Raw genomic sequence first — 21,030 nt, 5'->3', positions numbered from 1 at the left:
CATTAAAAAAGAAACATGAAGATGCACTCTATAGAGGGTTTTCAGTGATGTTATTGTTTTCTTTTTTATACTGTAACAAAAACATAAACAAAAATATATATAACAACAACATAATTTGAATCTAAATAGGAGTGTTTCAGCACAACACATTAAACAAACATTTACTAAAGCCCACTCAACCATTAACTTCCCAAAAACAAAAGAAAATAAAATATGTATCTCTTTCCTCAACTCCTTATCACAGAACAGTATACAACCTTAACATTGTAAGCAAAGTCAGACACTTGCAGAGAAAGGCAGGAGTTTTATTGTAATCCAGATCCATAGGGGTTAATCTAGCCAGGGTCAGACAATCATTGATGAAATCATTGAGGAAAACAGTCCAAGTCCAAAAAACTGTAGAGCAAAAATACAAGCAGCCAAATCCAACAAGGGGTAAGCAAAAATCAGAATTGAGAGTAATGGGAAAACTAGATCAAAAACACAGGAGGGCAAAAACAGGAAAAGACCATTCCGTATGCTCAGGTAAACTGGAGGCAATACTTCACAAAAACAAACAGTCTTAGAATGGTTTATATACATGGGAAACAGGTGAACTCAATATACAGGTGATGAGGCTCTGATGAACTGTCGATGATTGGGTCAGTTGCTCTCCTGGAGTAGAACAGCATGATATATATATATATATAAATTGATAAGTCATCTCTGTAGCATTCATGTAAAACATATATTTAAATACCACAACATGAACAACTTGCCAACGTAACAGTTGTAAAAAGCGCTATATAAATACATTTGATGTTGACTTTGACTAGTGAAATTAACTATGGGTATTTTCTGATAGAACAGCCATAGGATAACTTCTTCAGTTATGCCTTTAACCAGGTGAGATTAATTGATGGTTGAGGACAGGACAATACACTGAACTATGACTTACAAAGTGCTGTCATCTACTCATAGAATGTATCCTAGCCAGTACAGTACAGTAGTACAGTACAGTAGTGGGCAACTGTGCCTCATCCACCCTCACCCTCAGGTTTAGTGTTGTGATGTATGTGCATTTAAACGGCTGTTGGTGTGTGGGTCTTTATCAGTCATTGTCATTATGTTTATTCATGCTTGTGTTCACATCATTCATGTTTGCTGTAGTTGTGTTAGCGTTCACTGCTTATGTTATATGTGAGTGGTGTTGTCTTTCACGTGTGTAAACAAACGTCTATTACTATCGAGGCACTGTGTGTCCTGCTCCTCACCTTACGGCACTGTTAAACTTCATGAGGCTCTCACACAGTTTCAGGCACAGCAACAGGACGCTGCACTTATCGTGGTTGGGGATTTCAACAGCGCTAACCTCAAGCATGCAGTGCCCAACCTTTATCAGCACATAATCTTCCCCACCAGGGGAAATAGGACACTCAACCACTGCTACATCCCATACAAGGACATGTTGTTCTCACTAGCCATTATTCTGTGCAAATGAATATATGGGCAGAGTTAAAGGATTATTCCACCAAATCCTTATACAAAGAGCATGTAAGTGGAACAAATTTGTTTTGTACATGCCTCTCTGAAAACAGATGCATCTATTAAGTACTGGAATGATACAAAGGTGACCATCAGAAGAATCAAGTATTTGTGATTTTATGTGGATATTATAAAAGTGAAATTACAGACTAAGGCTTGTTAAACTGTTTAGAAGATCTGTCTTTGAATTCTACCAGTCTGTTAATATAATATGTTTGATAAGTACACTTGCATAAATTCACTTGCAAAAACATATATATTTCTACAAAATATGTTTTTCTTCCAGACTTCACTGAGAAATGAGGTTCCTGTTCTTGATTATATACCTTTACTCAGACTGCTTTTTTAAGTTAGATTTTCTATTTTAGTTTTTCATATGATTACAGTGTCCTTTTCAGTGAATGTTTATGCATATATTCTCTTTGCGTTTTCAGATGCACAATGTCAGGTGGTGGGGGTTGTGCAAAAGGACCCTCTCATAACGGCTGAACTTGGAGCCAATCTGGCAATTCTTTGTAATTATTCCTCCGACTTTATGCATAAAGTTTCATGGTACAAGCAGACTATCGGAACAAGACAACTACTAGTTGCAGACTCTCAGCGCTACTCAAAAGAAGCCACATTTTATAATGGTTTTGACAAAAACCATTATATTGTACAAACTGAAGACAGCAGTTGTGCTTTGAGCATTGTGAAAACAGAGCAGTCTGATTCTGCGACCTACTACTGTGCCGTGGCTTTTTTGAATATCATTACTTTTGGAGATGGAACAGTTTTGGTGATCAAAGATTCTGAAGGTTAGTTACACTTTCAACCAAAATGCTAATGCAGAAATAAGAATTTTAATTGGACATTATTGCAGATATTTATTATCAGACATTTTGGATCAAGGACTTTTTATTTGGTAATATTTTATGTTACACATTAGTTGATTACTTCATTTTTAAAGTTAGAGTTTATACTATTTACATATCAATTGTATTTGTTACAATTAATTTCATTATTACAATTTTTCTCTTCTAATTCTTTACTTTTTAAGGTGCACATTATTCCAACCACACACTTCTCCAGCAGCCTATGTTGGAACCAGTTCATCCAGGAAACTCTGTGACTCTGCAGTGTACAGTCCTCACAGAGATCTGTGTCGGAGGACACAGCGTCTATTGGTTCAGACATTGTTCAAATGAGTCTCAACCAGGAATTATTTATTCTAATGGACATAGCAAGGGTCAGTGTCAGAAGAGCTCTGTGGCTGACTCTCTTACAGAGAGCTTTGTGTATGAGCTCACAAAGAGGAATCTCAGCCTCTCTGATGCTGGTACTTACTACTGTGCTGTGGCTCTTTGTGGAGAGATACTGTTTGGGAATGGAACTACACTGTTCTTCAATGGTAAGGATTGCAATATAATGTCAGGTGAAAAAACCAACATTCAATTACTACTACTTGGTGTTTTAACACCAGGTTAAATAGATTAAAGATAATACATAGTATACTTAGAGATAGCATACTATTAAAAATTATGGATATTTATAGACTACTGTAAAATACTGAGTGGAGTTACAGTTTCCTCCCACATTCCAGTGTTGTGCATGTTAGCATAACTTGGTATCTCAGCTTAACATGCATATGGGCTGGTGCCCTGTCCAGGGTTGGTCCCAACATTGCGCCCTGTGCTGCTGAATTGGATTAAGTGGTTTGAAACATGAATGAATTAAACTGTGTATTCTCAGCTATTTATGAATACATAAGATTACATCATCTATAATTATTCAGTTTTATTCCTTTTATTTATTGGAAATAAACTATTTGGGGGAAAGTCTAAATTACTGTTATTGCATATGACTGTCAATATGCAGTACAAAGAAATACAGTAAATAATTGCTGTTTTCTTTTCCATGCAGGTGGAAGTTGTATTGAACAGATGAATATGTTGTCCGGGCTCTCCATTTTAAGATCTCTGATTCTTGCTGTCATGCTTATTACTCTTACAGTGTTCCATTGTTTCTTTAAATTAAATAAAAAATATTAAAAACATGCCTTACAAATATTGAAAATGTTACATATATCTTTATATATCTTCTTTTCACTTTTAAAAGTCTGTTAAATTATGACCACATGATACATGTCACTTTATTTGATTTCTTCTGGAGATGCATTATAATTATTGTCATTGGAAAATTCAATTTCCCTTGCTTCACTGAAATAAAGAATTTTGAAGTAATATCTAAATATGCTTTCAAGTTTCAAAACACACTGTTCACACAATGTTAGTCAATACAGAAGCTGCAAAAACAGCCCATTTTTAAATAACTGTTTCTCGAGGAAAAGCTTATTTACATATTTCTGCCTATTCAAGGTATGTCCACTCCAGTCAAGTGTGCATACAAGTGTAGCAGTAATTCACTTCAACCCCTCTTATCCTATACAGAAAGGCCTCTTGAAGTGATTAGTTGTATGACAATGAAGGGCTGGCTCATATATCAGCTTAAAAATGTATTCTCAAGCACTGTCATGTTATTTATTTCTTATTGAGGTAAATGCATTTAACTTCTGTGGTTAATAATGGTTTATTTTGGGGTGTTTAGGATTGAAATACATGTTTAAATACATGAACTAAACAAGGTAGAAGGTGTGGACAATCAAACGAGGGGTGGAGAAAACTAAACTATTGCATGGAATTAAAATACACAAGACAGGGAAAACACGGAACAAGGAAGTTGGGAGGGACTAATTGTGACACATTTATTTTGAGCATATAATTGATCCAACAAGGGGTAAGCAAAAATCAGAATTGAGAGTAATGGGAAAACTAGGTAAAAAAACAGGAGGGCAAAAACAGGAAAAGCGCGCTCAGTATGTTCAGGTAAACTGGAGGCAATACTTCACAAAAACACTCTTAGAATGGCTTATATACATGGAAAACAGGTGAACTCTACAGCATGCTTATTGTGTACTAACCTGCCATTCACAAAGTCTTTGCACTGGAAGGGTAGAAAATCTGTTTCACTTAGGGGTTTGTGGCAAGTAGCACCAACTGCAAACATTCACATTGTTCCATCAGTCATAGATGAGGCATTTGCTGTCTGGTCTAGAAGAGGTGTAATCTCACTCTTTGATCTCTACTGACTACTATATATGCAAGGAATTATGTTAGGCAAATAAAAAATTCTATACCATCTGCACTGGTCTAAAGTCAGACTTTCTAATGCCATCATAGACCCCACATGTGAACAATGCAGGCAGGTCTAGCCTCTCTGCTGCACATGTTTTAGAAATGTCTTACACATTCTAGCAAATTTCATGTCCTACGCATTCTGGCAAATCATCTTTGAGACCTTCGCTAGGATATCTGAAAAAGTAGAAGAGCCATCCCCATTCATTGCATTATTTGAGGTGGTCTGGCAGACACCCAATCTGTCATGCTGGCTTTCTTCTTTCTCCTGCCAGGATACTGATATTGTTTAAATTGAGAGATGGAATTAGTTGCATGGTCACATATTTTAGTGGGTTAGATCAACTTCATTTGCTGACTGTGGTGAACCAAAGGTTATGATATGCTAGTGAATTCAGACTGAGCATGAAACTAAATGAAATCTCTGGTTCACTTTTTTTGTGTATTTTATTTTTATGATGTATTTTCAAGATCACAAACTATGCCCCTCTTTTTGGAGAAACAGTAAACCTTTTGAGAACAAATCTACTGAGAACTCTATATAAGATATTTTTTTTACAAACACGAACAAACAAACAAGCAAGCAAACAAATATGTGCACACTGCGTAATAAAGTTCTGATAGAATTTGAAGGCCTTTCTGTGGGAGACAGACAATCAGATAAGGCCTGAAGCCTTGTTTACTTTTACCACAAGCTACGAGCTCCTGGGTCAAATGACAGCAGCACATGACTATACAGTTTGGCAGGGAGAGTGGCATAACTGAAAACTCAGTGACAGAATGTAGCTGTGGTTTCCTGCAGAGTGAGGGACAGGAAGAATGGGACTGAGGCATTTGTAACCTACTCCTGTAAAAGAGTGACTCCTGAATACCATCTAAAGTTCACTGAACATGCACATGATTTACACAACACATTCATAATGCAGGATCATTTTCTGCCACATGCTATATTAATGCAAATGGAGTTGTTTGATTTTATGGTATTTTTCTATGCTCCATTTCTCTAGTCTGGCGTTTTGTTCCTGCTCATGTTCCTTTGTTCATGCTGTTTGCAGAATAACACCTGTAAGCTATGTGCTTAAAAACACAAACAAACAAAAACCTCTTGACACTCCTATGCCATGGATAGAAAATAAAACTACAAATTATTTTCTCATTTAATTCACCATGACTTGCAAAACCTCTATTTGCAGAAACAAAGCATGGGGGGGTGTATTTCTCAGTGACTACAATTGTCATTTTAAAGAGTATTTTTTACTCTTTAAAATTATTAATAGTATTTTTTAAGTTTTATGTATAAAGAGTATTTAGACTATTTTACATTTCCCTTTTGTCAGATTATATCTATATATTCTGTTTGTTAGACTAAGTATTTTTATTTTCAAGATCAATTAGATAGAGGCGGAGGTTTTGTTTAGACAAACCACAAGCTCCTGTTTAAATAACAGCAACAAATGCCCCTATAAGGAGGTGGTGTAAGTGGAACAAAACTGAAAAGGAGGTGTCAGAGAGTGGCCCATCACTTCCTGTTGAATGATAGACAGGAAGAAGCTGTTCAGTGTACAGCAAGAACCGCTGTGCTGAAAAACAATGGAGCAGTACATTTATTGGAGATGTTTACCAGTAACCAGTCATAAGTAAATAACTACATTATTTTTAAATGTTGATTATCACAATTTCTTTGACAATTTTTAACAGTTCTGATAAAAACAGGCATTGTTATCAATATTATTCTTTTATTGAAAGTAACTTTATTTGATTGTTTGGGATTTTAAAAAATATATTATATTTGTCACCATACTAAAATACATGTTAGCATACTTAAGTATGTTTTTAACTGTCTTACTTTAAAAGTTAATAGTATTCCCATTTGGAGAGAATTGCGTTCATTTTACTATACAAGTATAATGTTTTGCTTTTGCAGTCACAAATTTCTGCTGCATGGAACCATCCTCATTACTTTAAATTGAGGTAAACTGGATTACCTAAAATATCTGAAATTTTAAATTGAACCACTAATAGCACAGTGCATCTTTTAGTTGGCCAATAAAATCAACCTTTATTTAAGCTTTATATAACCATACATCAACAGGTTTAGGGTCAGAAACATATCAAACAGATCTAAGGTTGTATTGCCTGCAGACACTGCTCCACTCTTGGCTTTATATCAGAAATTGTTTAAATTATTGAATGGGAAAAATAATTTATTTTTAAGGTCTTCTAAATAGAATAATGCAATAATAATAGAATACACAATACTTTTATTGTGATAATAAAGGACATTTAAAAGCAAGTATTTTTGTGCATTTTACTTTTGTACAATCAACAAGAATTATAAATACTATGACGACTTCTTTACAGTTACTTCTTTTGATTGATATCTCTACATACACATCAGTACATGACTTGCGTACTTTCTCAACACTTATTATTATTATTATTATTATTACTGCCATCATCATCCTCTCCACTGATTAATTCATCCAGCTAAAATGTTGCATGTAATTGCACATACAGAACAAAGGCCCAGGCTGCAGATGTGCATTTGTATGGCTAGACATGCAGGTTTGCATGAGAGGGCACCTTGGTTTGAATGTTTCCACCCACAAAATTGACTAGGCCTGACTTTTTTCACACCCCGTGCTGCAGCACAAAGTGCACTTTGTTTCTCTTTCTTTCCATAACCACAGACCAAAATACAATGACTTGTTCACTCCAGCTAAATTAAAAACAACTAAAAGGAGAAGCATGATGCTTTTTGTTTTGCATTTAGAGTTTAACCATACTCAACACTGTTTTGGTAGCTTGTTTTTTTTTAGAGTTGGCTTTCAAATATTTTATTGGTTTAGAACCTTCACACATGTTTGTACCTAAAATATTACTGCTAAATATTACTTTAGCATCTGTCATTGTAACAAACTATTATATCATTATTTCACATCTTTATGACCTTTTAATCCATTTATATCACATTTTTTACAAATATTTTTGTAAACATATTGAAGAGAGAAAAGTAGTCAAGGTGTGGGAGGGCAGGCTTGACTGATATAGGCTTATAGAGCTCTCACCAAACACCACTCCCTGCTGGTAACAGCAGGAAAAAATAGGGTAGCTGAGCACCACACACCAAAAAGATCCACAATTAAATATCTATTAAGCTAAAAATGTAAAAGCTTTTATTAACTTTAGGGAAAGCTTAGATGAATTCCAATAAGGTTGTCAGTCCACATATGTATCTTGAGTTAATTCGACTGTGAACTCTGAGTAAGTGTGAACTATAATGGAAAGACAAGAGAGATAACCCTCAGAGGTAAACATCTCTGTGCATTAAAACAAGGGAATAAACACATGTTTATATATTTAAACTTTAGTTATCCTAATTTGGTGTACAGAGGCAAGGCAAGGTGAATTTATTTGTATAGAACTTCACACAGTGGAACAATTTAAAGTATAGGCCTACTATATAATTGGACTATAATGAAATTACATTTATATTTGCTTGTTGCCAAGGATAAGATTTTAAGAACTGTCTCTAATAAAATGCATCAATATGACAATTCTCACTAAATTCTACTAAATTCTTCTAAATTGTAACAAATTATGTCACACAAAAGTTTTCCAATTTATGAAAGCAAAATGAAAAGTTCACTAATCATTTTTTTATGAGGACACAAATTTATTAGAATTGTGCTCCATAGCTTTTTTTTTTTTTTTTTTTTTTTTGATTATTGTTCACCACAGCTTCACAGGAGGGAATTTCAGGACCATGGACAGGGACATGTACACATTATTCCTGCACAGGAACGAAACCTGGATTGTAGATGCCTTTCACTTAGTGAATATATAGAAAGATATTTACACAATAGATTCATAATTCCAGATCTTTTTTCCAGTTCTTCCTAGCATTATGTCAAGGTGAGTGTGTCTCACCAGCTTTGACAAAAAAAAAAAAAAAACATACAAAAACAAATGCAGTCCATGCACTGACATAAAATCATCCCCAGCATGTGTTGCTATATATTATTTAAGATAAATGGAACAATAAAAAATATTGCTTGTCATCACAAGCACAGGCAAGATCTGAAATTCACATATTAAACGGTGATTCTTTTCGTTTTTAAGGGAAACCAGTGTGTGAATGGCAGAGGATCAGATAAAATTTGAGGTCTTGCTTACATGTATAATACAAAAACCACAAGCTGTTGGTCAAATAACAGCAGCAAATACCCCTATAAGGCGAAGGTGTGAGTGAAGCATAACAGAAAAGGAGTTGTCAGAAAGTGGCCCTTTATTTCCTGTTGAGTGAGAGACAGGAAGAAGCTGTTCAGTGCACAGTGAGACCCAGTGAGATAAACTACAGCGGACCAGCATATTTTCAGATTTATAAGTGACACATAACCAAAGAATAACATTTCTAATGGTCATCAACATAAAACACTCTTACATTGACTGATTTATGTGTTCATCTGATGTAAAATATAGATTTTTATAAAACAGAATAGCAAATAAAAATTCATATTATTAGGGGGGGGGGGAAGTGTATTTTATTCATCATTAAACAATTAATATGTTTCGTGTATCAAGAGCGTACTCAAAACATAGAAGCCCAGTATGAGTGTGTGGGTGTGTGTATGTGTCATAGTTTGACTATTTTCCTGTCACAGAACTGACCATCAGCTTTTCTTTTTACACACCCATGACAGTGAAACCACAAGAACACACTTCCCACCAGAGACCCTAGACCTTTTTCCATAAACAGAAACAAAAATACTTATCTTGTTTACTGCTGAATGAGCTCATCTGTTAAGCCTTAAAAAAAAAATATGACAAAGGGTAAATGCAACAAAACAAAGGCTAAATGCAAACTAAATGCAATATTTATTAAGCTTCCATAGACAGAAAGAAATGAAGAAACACTCTTTGTGAAGTAAAGTTTACATTTGTTATGCAGGATATTTGCATGCTAGCTTTTAGCAGGCACACACATTTAAAAAACACTGGGCAACACAATTTGACCTTTTTTATTCAAACTGTATATAAATATATATCATAAAACCCAAAAACCATGGAAGAAACATTCTAAAAACAGAATGTTTAAAATTGATTCTCTACAAAAAAGTATTATAACATGTATCTATTTCATTATAATATATAAGGCTGTTTTTACACTTCTGAAATGTACAATAGATTTACATATTTCTGTCATCATAGACAGCTGTGATGTTGTTTTCACTGAGCTAAGATATGATTTTAATAACTTGAATGAGTTTAACAATTCATAGTAGTCAGGTTTCGTTGTAAAGTTTGCTGTTAATATAAATGGTTACTGTAAAATATATACGTTTCACTGTTTCAGCAGCAGTTTGTTCTTTTAAAGAAGAATCACACCTAGGCAATGGTATATCCAAATAGTTTCTTATTCAAAAATAGGCATTTGTTAAAGCAACTTAAGAAAGAAGAAGTGTAGGGTGAAGAGGTCAGCAGCTGGCATAACACTGATAATCTTCTGTAGCAAAAATGTTTGTTTGCCTAGATACTGATTATCTATCTCCCCCTGCTGCTGAGAGCTGGAAAAACAAAGTTCAATAAGAATAAAATGACACAAGTGAAATTTGAGCTTGATGGATGTAAAAGTGATGCATTACTGTCAAATAAGGTCAACGCTGATAAAAAAAATACTTTTATATCCTTTTAAACTGTGTGCAATTTGTGTTTTTTGTAATCAGAGAAATTACACAATCTTCAGTTATGTATTAATATACTCTTTCAATGATTATATCGACATAGCTGTGGTAAAGCACCCAATTTTAATTGATCTGTGATAATTGTGTGTGCATTGAAAGGACTTTGTGCAGATCAGCAATGAGGTCTCATATCATCTGCAATGCAGGCTGCAAACAAAAAGCTGCCCTCAGGGACTACAGGTACTATAGCAAAAGCAATATCTCTGGCAAATCTGCTTACAAATTGTACAAATTATATATTGCATCTGAATATTTTTATACATTCAGTATTGAAAAAACATGTATGGGTTTTCACATATGCACCTGCTCCAGGGTTACTGATGATCACTGTTTTGTGGTGGTGTGTTCCGGCCAATTTTTGGCAGGGATGCTGAGCTTGAGCTGCACATCTTAGTCTGCGGTCACCCTGTTGCTCTAAAAATGGAATGGAAACAAACAGCAGGTGGGTCTGCTGTGTCTTACGCACATCTGTGGTCAAAAGTTTCCAGAAGTGTTTTCAAAGGGACAAAATGCAGGTACCAAAAGCATACACATGCTGAACTGAACTGCTGGGCTCTGCACATGCTACGTATCTCATTAGCCATTTTGACTTTGCTAGTCTAAACCAGGTTCTTACCTGGGAATAGGCCAATTTAGGGTCAATTTAGAATACCTATATAAAAGCTTATTCTCACAAGTCTATTTCATGCATCACTGTTGTTTACTGCAATGAAATCCTTTGCCTTTGCCAAGGCAAAGACCATCATATATCAATATTCAGATGCAATATATAATTTGTACAATTTGTAAGCAGATTTGCCAGAGATATTGCTTTTGCTATAGTACCTGTAGTCCCTGAGGGCAGCTTTTTGTTTGCACCAATAAAAAGCCACCTCAACCTGCAAGGTCTCACTCTCACTTTTCTTGCTATCAGTATATAGTGGGTACAGGGGTAGTCTGTAAAAAAGGGATCTTCAGATATGCTTAAACTGGTTAAACATATCCTAACTTTTATGGTTTCCCTAAGAGCAAGTCGGTGATTTTATATTAATAAATGCAATTAATTCATTCATTAAATTAAACAACTGCTGTAAGGTGTACTTTCCCATTTATGACAGAAATAACACCTGGACAACATTCAAAAGACATTATTCTTATTGTGACTTATACTGTGTTTTTCTCTCAGACATTGCCACAGGTATCACTGTAATTCAAACTGAAACACTGAAGACATTTGTGCCAGGTGCTATAACTTTAAACTGTATAATCTGAAAATATCATTAAAACTACTTCTCCTGCTTCAGGCAGGAGAAGCACCAACATGTATCATCACTCTTTATGCTGGCTCTGTTCCTGTGTTTCATGGAGACTTTACACATGATAGAAGATTCAAAGTAAACAAGAGCGAAACTCAATATACTTTAACGATTTCAGATTTAAAGCAAGCAGATGCTGGAATCTATTATTGTGCTGTAAGGGACTATAACCTTGTAGTTTTCAGTAATGGTGTGTTTCTCAAATATGAAGGTTAGTAATCTTAAGTTTAAAAAAAAACATCTGGTATTTGAATTTTAATGCTTTTGGTTAACTTTATCCAATTTCTACCTGCAGGACCTAATTCAAAGCACCACCATTATATCAGTGGATTTGTATTACTTGACCAGACAGATAACAATCTGAAATTGAAAGAGACAGTTCACCCAGGAGACTCTGTGACTCTGCAGTGTACAGTCCTCACTGAGAGCTGTGCAGGAGAACACAATGTCTACTGGTTCAGACATGTCTCAGGAGAATCTCATCCAGGAATCATTTATACTCATGGAGACAGCAGTGATCAGTGTAAGAAGAGTTCTGAGGTTGGATCTCCCGTACAGACCTGTGTCTTCAACCTTCCAAAGAGTAATCTCAGCCTCTGTGATGCTGGAACTTACTACTGTGCTGTGGCCATGTGTGGGGAGATATTGTTTGGGAATGGGAGTAAGCTTGAATTTGCTGGTGAGCAGAAACATGAAACCAGTGTCAGCATTTTACCAAATGCATAAAATGTGCTTTGTTTCTTTTCCGTATTAGGGCATATCACTGATGCAGAGCAATCTGTGAATTTTAGATCCTTTTCAGAAGTCAGAACTCATTCAAATTATTGCCTTGGCAGTATCCAGTGTGTTTTGCCTAATTATAATTTCTGCCCTCTTGCGCATGAGCATAAAGAGAAGGAATGAGCCCACATATCTGTAGCAAGTCTCCCACTGAGTATTAAATGCATGTATGTATATGAATAAAAAAACACTATATTTGACCATAACCTAGGAGAAAGACTGCTTCCCTATAAACTGTTAAAACCTTAAAATCTTAAAACCCCAATAATTGCAATTCTGTCAGGATTTGTTAATAACATTTGTGACATTTGTTCTAGAGAATTAACACAATCATTTACTAACAAAGTTTTTAAACTGACATTTATGATATTTTACTACTACTTAATAATTGTACAGACTAATGCTAATATTAAACATGGTACCATTTACAGTCATGGCAGGATGTTCTAATTTTACATCCAACATGCAGGTGAACCTGAGCAATATCATACTCCATCTGTTCCTTTCATTTCTCCCATGAATGAGGTATGATATTGATACTATCAATGAAAATCTGTAACGTTGGAGGGTTAAACAAGGTTGTGGGGATGAGGCACGTTGAACAAAAACATACGTTTCAATTTACATCTAACATTCAAGACTCAACACACACATACACGCTACTTAGGTCAAACATCGACAACCTCAACGATAAGACACGAGACTTATATACATGCATGAAAATTACACACAACAAGGTGAACGACATGAGCTGGTGTAGCAATACAGACACACACACAAACACACACACGGAGATGTTTGAGGGGGAAGGGGCTGTACCATGACAGAATCAAACTATGAAAAGTAAACAATGAGTTGTTTTAGTTTTGATTGTATTACAATTAAATTAAATGCAAAAATATTTTAAGATAGAAAATGTGTGTATTTAAAAAATATAAAAAAGTAGGACATTCAAAAGCTAAAATGCTGGTATAAATCTGTATACAATAATAGTGAGCTAAAAATGGTTTCCAGAATTTTCAATGCAAAAATGTTTCTTCCTTAGAGTGTGGAAAGAGAAGAGTTGAGCTATGCTGCAATGCATTTCCCTGCAAGGAAATTCAAGTGGCAAGAGACACAAAGAGACACGTTTTCAAAAACCATATACTCCTCTGTTAGTGGTTTAAACTAAGCATGGGAATGACATTAATTGTAAAATGAAGATCTTAACCTTTCACTGAGGAAAAAAAGGCAAATTTAATTATATAGTGCTTTTCACAACACCTGTTGTCATAAAGCAGCTTTACAGATGTCCAAGACCAAGCCAAAGGTGACAGTGGCAAGGAAAAACACCCTAGAGCACCAGGAAGAAACCTTGAGAGGAACCAAGACTCAAAGCGGGTAGACAATGGACACCACAATAGCAACAATATAAACAATAAAGAGTGAAATAAGTAATGAGAAAAAAATAAACAATGAAAGCTATTCCAGTTTTCTAGAAGACCTAGTCTTGTTTCAATGAGTGTTGATGTGTCCGAAACACATCTGGCAAGCGGCAATGCCCAGGGCAATGTATAAGTATGTGGCTGGGCTGAAGGGGTGGGGTAGTGGGAAACACAGAACAGTGACTGTTAACTTTGAAAGAAAATCACTGCAAATTAATATAGGTCCTTCAGTGACATTCATGTGTGTGTTTGGGCAATATATAAAATACCTGACCCTCTAGAGAAATTAAAAGTTGATGTTTGTCAGTCCTATATTCATATATATTAAATTAATATTTTAATATGGTTAACTTTCAAAAGTAAATAAACTTCAGCATTAATAGACCATAAGTAATGGTAAGAAAGTAAGTGAAATAATTGGGCACAGATTCATCTGCCTTTCCCATGTAAATTGCTACAATTTAGAAACAGTTTTTTTCCCCAATCATCATGCCTATCATAGCCAGTTTACAGCACTTATAATTTTGCTTCATTACTTTTTCTTTTGTGTTTGTTTCTTTCATATTGTAAGGCAACCTTTGGTATGTGAAAGGTGCTATACATCTTATAAAATACTACTACTACTAATAATAATACTTATAGTTGGTTTAGTTTTGTTTATGTATGTTTCTGCATTTTAATGTGAACTTATTCCATAAATTATGTTAATTAAGAAAACAGGGATCTGAGATATGAGAACATATTAAAATAAAACAAGGCAGGCAACTCCCTAAGGCAAGTATTGGTAATGTATTGGTAGTGGATGACATTTGTTAAGACAAACACATCACAAAGTGCTCTTTGCTTGTGTGTTCACTCCATTTCAATCTGTTGCCTGTGTTTGTATTTCAGGGGCAATTAACTTTCATAGTTAGCATTTACCTTCATACTTACATATTTTTTTTTATCATAAGGTCACCTTTATCATAATCTTCAGTCTTTGTGAGAACAATTTTAGCTGATTTTTTAGTGTCGGCCACAGTATATACTTGTGATTCTTACAATTTGTCTTCACTTCTTGTTTTTGAAAAAAAAAAAAAACTGTCTTAGAGACATGTATATGTAGCAAAAATACATACGTTTATGAATTATTCAAAGTGGGCACAATCCTAAATATAGCGAAACATCTATCAACCATTACTGGTTTATTACTGAAAGTTTGTTATATCAGTCTCATTTCTGAATTAGTTAATATTTTGTGCAGTGACCGAAGGCCTTTTCTTCAAATATACTTGCCACGATGACCAACTTAATGAATAAATATGAAGTTTATTGATTAATGAATAAAACTAGTTATTGACATTGTAAGACAGGTGCTATACTATAGCACACTTGGATCAGGTCTACAGAATCCCTAACATTTACAATTAGCTGATGCTTTTATCCAAAGCAACATATAATTATGATTCAATACAACTTGAGCAATGAGGGTTAATGGCCTTGCTCAAGGGCCCAACAGTTGCAGTTTAGCACTAATCAAATACCTTAACCACTGAGCTACCACTACCCTGATATAGCTATGAATAAAACTAAGGTTGGCTAAACTAAAACTACTCATTTCAGATTTAAAGTTACTGATGGGGGTTCAAACTGACAAAAATCTGTTTGAGGCTTGATTTTAACTACTAGTCTCGAGGGGGGAGATATGAGAAGAAATTATTCCTGGGTCTATTCATATCTTTTCTGCTCTATCAAGCTGCTAACTATCTTTAAAGGGTAATTTGGAAATTTCGAATGCTCTTCTTTCTCCTCTTTCTGTTGTATTTAGACCTATTGAGTGAAGTTAGGTGGATCTTGGCTTGATTCCATGAAGCTAAAATGCATGATGACTTCCTAATTTAGTTTAGTTTCTTTACTTCCTTTTTTATGTGTTTACAAATAAAGAAAGCATTTTGACTTATCTTAAGATGAAAGTAAAAACATTCATACAGTATACAGTGTATAAAATCAGTCCATATAGCAAGAACATAGAAGTTAGCCATAACAATGCTGCACCACAGAATCACCCAGGGGACTGACTAGGGTAGGTTTGAGGTGTACAAAGATGTACAAAGACATATATATTATTTGTATATATATTAATATATTTTATTATTATTCTCAATACAGGTGGCATTGTCCCATGTCAAGAATTACACGAACGTCCTGTGTGCGCAACTTCCCAGGAGCGTTGTGTCAACCCAGACGATAACAGTGAGTTCTTTATTCTATGCCTCAGTCTGCTGTCCAATATAGTAATAAAGGGTCTTTTATCACATTCTTTCTTACATGTTCATGAATCATGTACATATTGACTGACTACTGGCAAGCTTGGCATGCCCTCACACAACGCATAGCATGTACTGGAGGTTGGGAGCTTGGGAAGAGTTTGTTCAGACATTTAAGATTTAACGTGGTGAGCAGACACATTTCACAACCCAGTAAATAAGTAATAATCCAAGAAGAAGTTTTGATACATGTTGGAATATGAACAGGGCAAACAAATTCAAACAAGGCTAGGCAAAGAAGAATAATCCAAGAAAACCTATAATTGATGATAACAACAAAAAATGGAACTGTGAACTGTGATCAGTACATAATGGAACTGAATCTAATGGAGGGGATCACATGAGTTGGAGTTGAGCTGGTAGGGAAAGCAGGTTAAATGGTCAGAGCAGGACTTAGAACTAGAAAATTACACCAAGTCCATTATCATTTTAATGAATCCATCCAATGCTAGAAATTTTCAGTGTAATCCAGTTGAAGCATTATTTACTCAATCCTGACTGTGCTGTTAAAATAGAATTATTTTTATCCCCTTGACAGCTGTCACTCAGTTAATACCAGGATTACGTTAGTTGAAGATTTAATTCAATTGAACTTTGGCAACAGAGTGAGAAAGAGATGCAGGTGAAAGATCAGAGACATATTTAAATGGTTGAAAAGGAGACTGATTAACCAGAAGGTACAAGAGAATAAAGCATGTTAGATTGGACAGAGATGCACAGCAAGGAGTGAGCAAGAGAAAAGAGAAGAAAGTGAGGAAGACAGCAAAAAATACACAATATTCTTATGTAGTCCTTATAGCATTTCTTTGTAAAAGTTGGGAGGCAAATATTGTTGGCCCTACAAGTTCAGGCTAGGAGGGAAAATAATTTCCAGTGTTGTTTAAAACGCTTAAGTCAAGCAGGCTTAAGGACATTTTGTCATAACGCACATAGACAAAGTTCTGAACAAGCAAGAACAAGCAAGAACAAACAGCAAGAATCAGAACAAGCAAGTTTGAAATGTGTAGTTAATAAACCACCAAATACGGAGACACGTTAACTAGCTTTAACAAGTTTCATATGGACTGTTTGGCTAGCCTTTGGAATTTGTGGAATCATTATGGGCATCTAATGTGGGACTACCTTTTTCAACATTGGTAGGTTATATATATATATATATATATATATATATATATATATATATATATATATATATATAAAAAAAACAGTGCTCCTGTGTTTTGTAAAAGCACTGTTACACCTTGCTGTCCATTCACAGAGAACCCAACTACAACTTGTAGTGAAGTTAGATTAAAAATTATTCCCCTGATTAAGTTTTAACGTGGTCAGGGGGGTGGGGGGGGGGCTCTCTTCCACCCTTTGGCCACAAACCAGACCTGGGACATACTGGTGCCTCAAGGATTATCAACAAAGCCATAAATGGCCCAGCTATCAAGATGACCTAGCCCCTGACCCTCAGCACTCTTCTCTATAAGGTTCATAAACTAATGGATGGTAAGGTGAAAAGCTCTTACCAGCCTGGGTATAGTAAGGAAGACCATCAATTCCACTCAAATAACTACCAATTTTGCTCATCCCACATATTCACAAAGTGACAATTTACCATTATTACCATTACCATTACCATTATGATGTCAAATATTCAACCAATAATGTATGGTGATATTCATATAATGATAATGCTGCTGTAAATAAAAACCCCTTATATCCACAAGCATCTGACAAGTTTGATACTGGCACACCTATTTTGCCTAATAATAAACCTTAACAAAACATAATTCCAGCTCTGGCCCAAGTACAAAAGCCAGTTAAGAGTTCGGATAGCCTTAGAAATTTTTTTAAATAGATTTAAATTCATATCTAGTGTTCTTTTATTACATCAGTGATATTTCATTGAATAAGGTCCATGCGTACATATTCAAAGAATTACACTGAATATGTTAGCTAGGGAAGATAGTGTTAGTAACACTAATAGTACGCCACACATTATTTTTCCCACTTTAATTTACTACTGAATGTAGGGGAGAAAGGAAGTTAAAGAATTGACACAGTTGTTTTTTAATATCTGTTAAAATATAATTCAGTTACCTTCAGTATATTTTATTTACCATCTGATTTTTTTCCCTCTAAAATTAACATTAAATTGTTTTTTGCTGGGCCTTTACAGTACTGGTACAAAGGAGTGTAAAGCAGCTATGACCCTAGAACCGCAGAGGAATACCACCAAGATAGACCCATAACTTTTAGCTGTTTATTTGTAGATCACACTGGGGCTCCTCTCATGTATTTTGTTCTATGAGTAAAATATCAGTCATCCTCATTTGAACTTACAGTAGCAGGTCTTCATTTAAATTAATTTTATTTATTCATCTTAAAATATAAGAAAATATGATAAGTGTATGCTTTTTATGGTGAATGCAGAATCTGTGTAATGCTACATTCAAATTTATATTTGCCTTTTCCTTTTCATTACAATGGTATGGTACAACACATATTGCACAAACAGAGTCTATGACATCTGATTTAGCACACAACAACTGGATAAGTTAGTGCTGCTGTTTATGCTGTTCCCCGGATCTTCATTAAGTGTCCCTTGAAGAGATTGTGAAGTTATATTCATTCACTGAATCATTTTCAGCATCCAAACCAGTGTACATACTGTATGTACCACATAGAGATCTATATGTTATGAAAGTGCAATATAGTCAATCAGTTAGTGGCAGCCAGCCAATAAGCTCTCAGCACATGAAAACACGACTCCTCCTTTCTTATCTGACAAGGCTTTGAATTTTAGTTGAATCTACATTAGAGGAAAGGAGGGTTTTGTTTATGCCACTACGAATATACATGGATTATTACATTTAACCTTTCTAGGCATAATCAAGTGTGAGTATATACCTTTATCATTTGTAAAAATAATTATTCATTCATATAAATGATTGGTGGGCAAAAGAAAATGTTTAAACAGTAAAATTATTAGAATTTTGATGGAGACTCTATGTAGTTTATGGAGAATTATTTAGTTGATGGTATGATCCTAGCTTCACTGTATGACATTTAACCTCCCTACATTTGTGCATCTTATCATTTTAAGGTGTATCTGCTGGGGTTCTCTCACAGCTGGAATTCACAGTGAGGGTAAGGTCCGGACATCCCACCACTCTTCAGTGCCATGTTCTGCCGGAAGGGGACTTTTCAGTATTCTTGATTAAGATTCCTCTGAACAAGGCCCCAGAGGGTATAGCCACTGCTAGATCATATGTGGATGCTGTGAAAATGTACAAACAATTTGAAAACCACTCCAGAATCAACGTCACATGGAACAGAGTTACCTTCAATTTGTCATTTCTATCAGTCGAACAGACAGACACTGCAACATACATCTGTGGGTGATATGAATATAGAACATTTGCATTTGGAAATGGGAGTAAGCTCATTCTTGAAGAGGATGCTGAAGGTAAGATTAAACAAAATATGGAAGAGCTTAAAATAAAGACATATTTTGTCTGTTCATGTAAGTGGATTTACATTTACAGCATTTAGCAGATGCACTTATCCAGAGTGACTTACAGAAATGTTGTCATTTACATAGAATGTATCCTAGCCAGTTCAGTAGGTTAGAGTTCAAGATACCATTTAACTAGAATACTGTTGAAATAAAAGCATCAATACTGATGCCTAGAAGTGCAAAAATACACAAGCTCTATCTAATAAAACAAATAGTACCCTACAGTAAGGACTAGAGTTCAGGTAGTCAATATAGGAGCAGGATCAGTGGTTTAAATTTAAATTGGATTGAATTTTAAAATAAAGACTATGATCTGTGACTTCACAAAAGCCATAAGGCTGATCAGTGCCAAAACAGCAAGTATCCTTAGTGGGTTCTGAGGTGTGCAATGATTGATGTATGAAAGACGAACGTAGCTTGAAAACAGTACAAGCAGAGGTGTCTAAAAATGTTTAAATAATAAGAAGAATAAAAATTAAATTATAAAGAAGATTTTATAGAGTAATCATCCATGGTGTGAGAACCATGTTGCTGAAAAGTCCGATAAGCACAAACAAGTTAGTATTAGACCAATAATACATGAAGGCTTAATAAATGTTGCTTGAAAACTGTACAAGTTGGATGAACAAGATGCTGACTTCATCAAGTCAATATTATAATAATCAATATAGGAAGAGCAAAATATTGTCTTTGTCACACCAATATAAATAGACCATTAATAGATAAAGGTTCTTTACATTAGTTCTTCAACATTAGTCCATTCACTTTGCATAGTTTTAATCTGTCACTGGATATTTTCAAATACAGTGTCTTGTCCTGCTTAAGTTTTATCCATTAATTTGAACTATTTTTAAAATGGTTTTCAAGGTAAATCTTGGGTGGACAAAACCATCCCTGAGGCTCTGAACTCTCGCACTGCTGTCTACAACACAGAGATCATCAGCGGGAACATGGACAAGTACAAGTCTGCGGCATACGGAGTGCGGCGGGCAGTGAGGGAGGCAAAGCGGTGCTACGGGAAGAAACTAGAGACCCTGAATCAGGGAAACTGATAAACTGTGGGGACCACCACCACCATGTAACATAACTGTATATATGTTCAATTACCACCATGTAACATCTGTAAAATCTGTATGTCATTTGTCAATATGTCATTTTACAAGATGGATCTGTACATTTTGTACATTGTGTACATACATATATACACAACCATAGACATTGTACATTGTGTATATAAACATAATATACATATATTGTACATACATTGTTAATATAT

General features: G+C 35.0%; 1 protein-coding gene across 1 annotated transcript; it reads left to right on the top strand.

Moving 5' to 3' along the window:
- Positions 1–1,450: 1,450 nt before the first annotated feature.
- On the top strand, positions 1,451–12,462 carry LOC113568898. Its single transcript, XM_035519961.1, is given in 8 exon segments — positions 1,451–1,533; positions 1,959–2,321; positions 2,564–2,914; positions 3,427–3,546; positions 11,607–11,618; positions 11,706–11,723; positions 11,726–11,947; positions 12,032–12,462. Coding segments are annotated over 8 exon segments (1,566 nt in total). The 5' UTR covers positions 1,451–1,484.
- Positions 12,463–21,030: the final 8,568 nt, after the last annotated feature.

Source organism: Electrophorus electricus, chromosome 19 (assembly GCF_013358815.1).
Source record: "Electrophorus electricus isolate fEleEle1 chromosome 19, fEleEle1.pri, whole genome shotgun sequence".
NCBI lineage: Eukaryota > Metazoa > Chordata > Actinopteri > Gymnotiformes > Gymnotidae > Electrophorus > Electrophorus electricus.
Note: the sequence above shows the minus strand (reverse complement) of the source record. Positions and strands in the feature narration are given on the sequence as shown.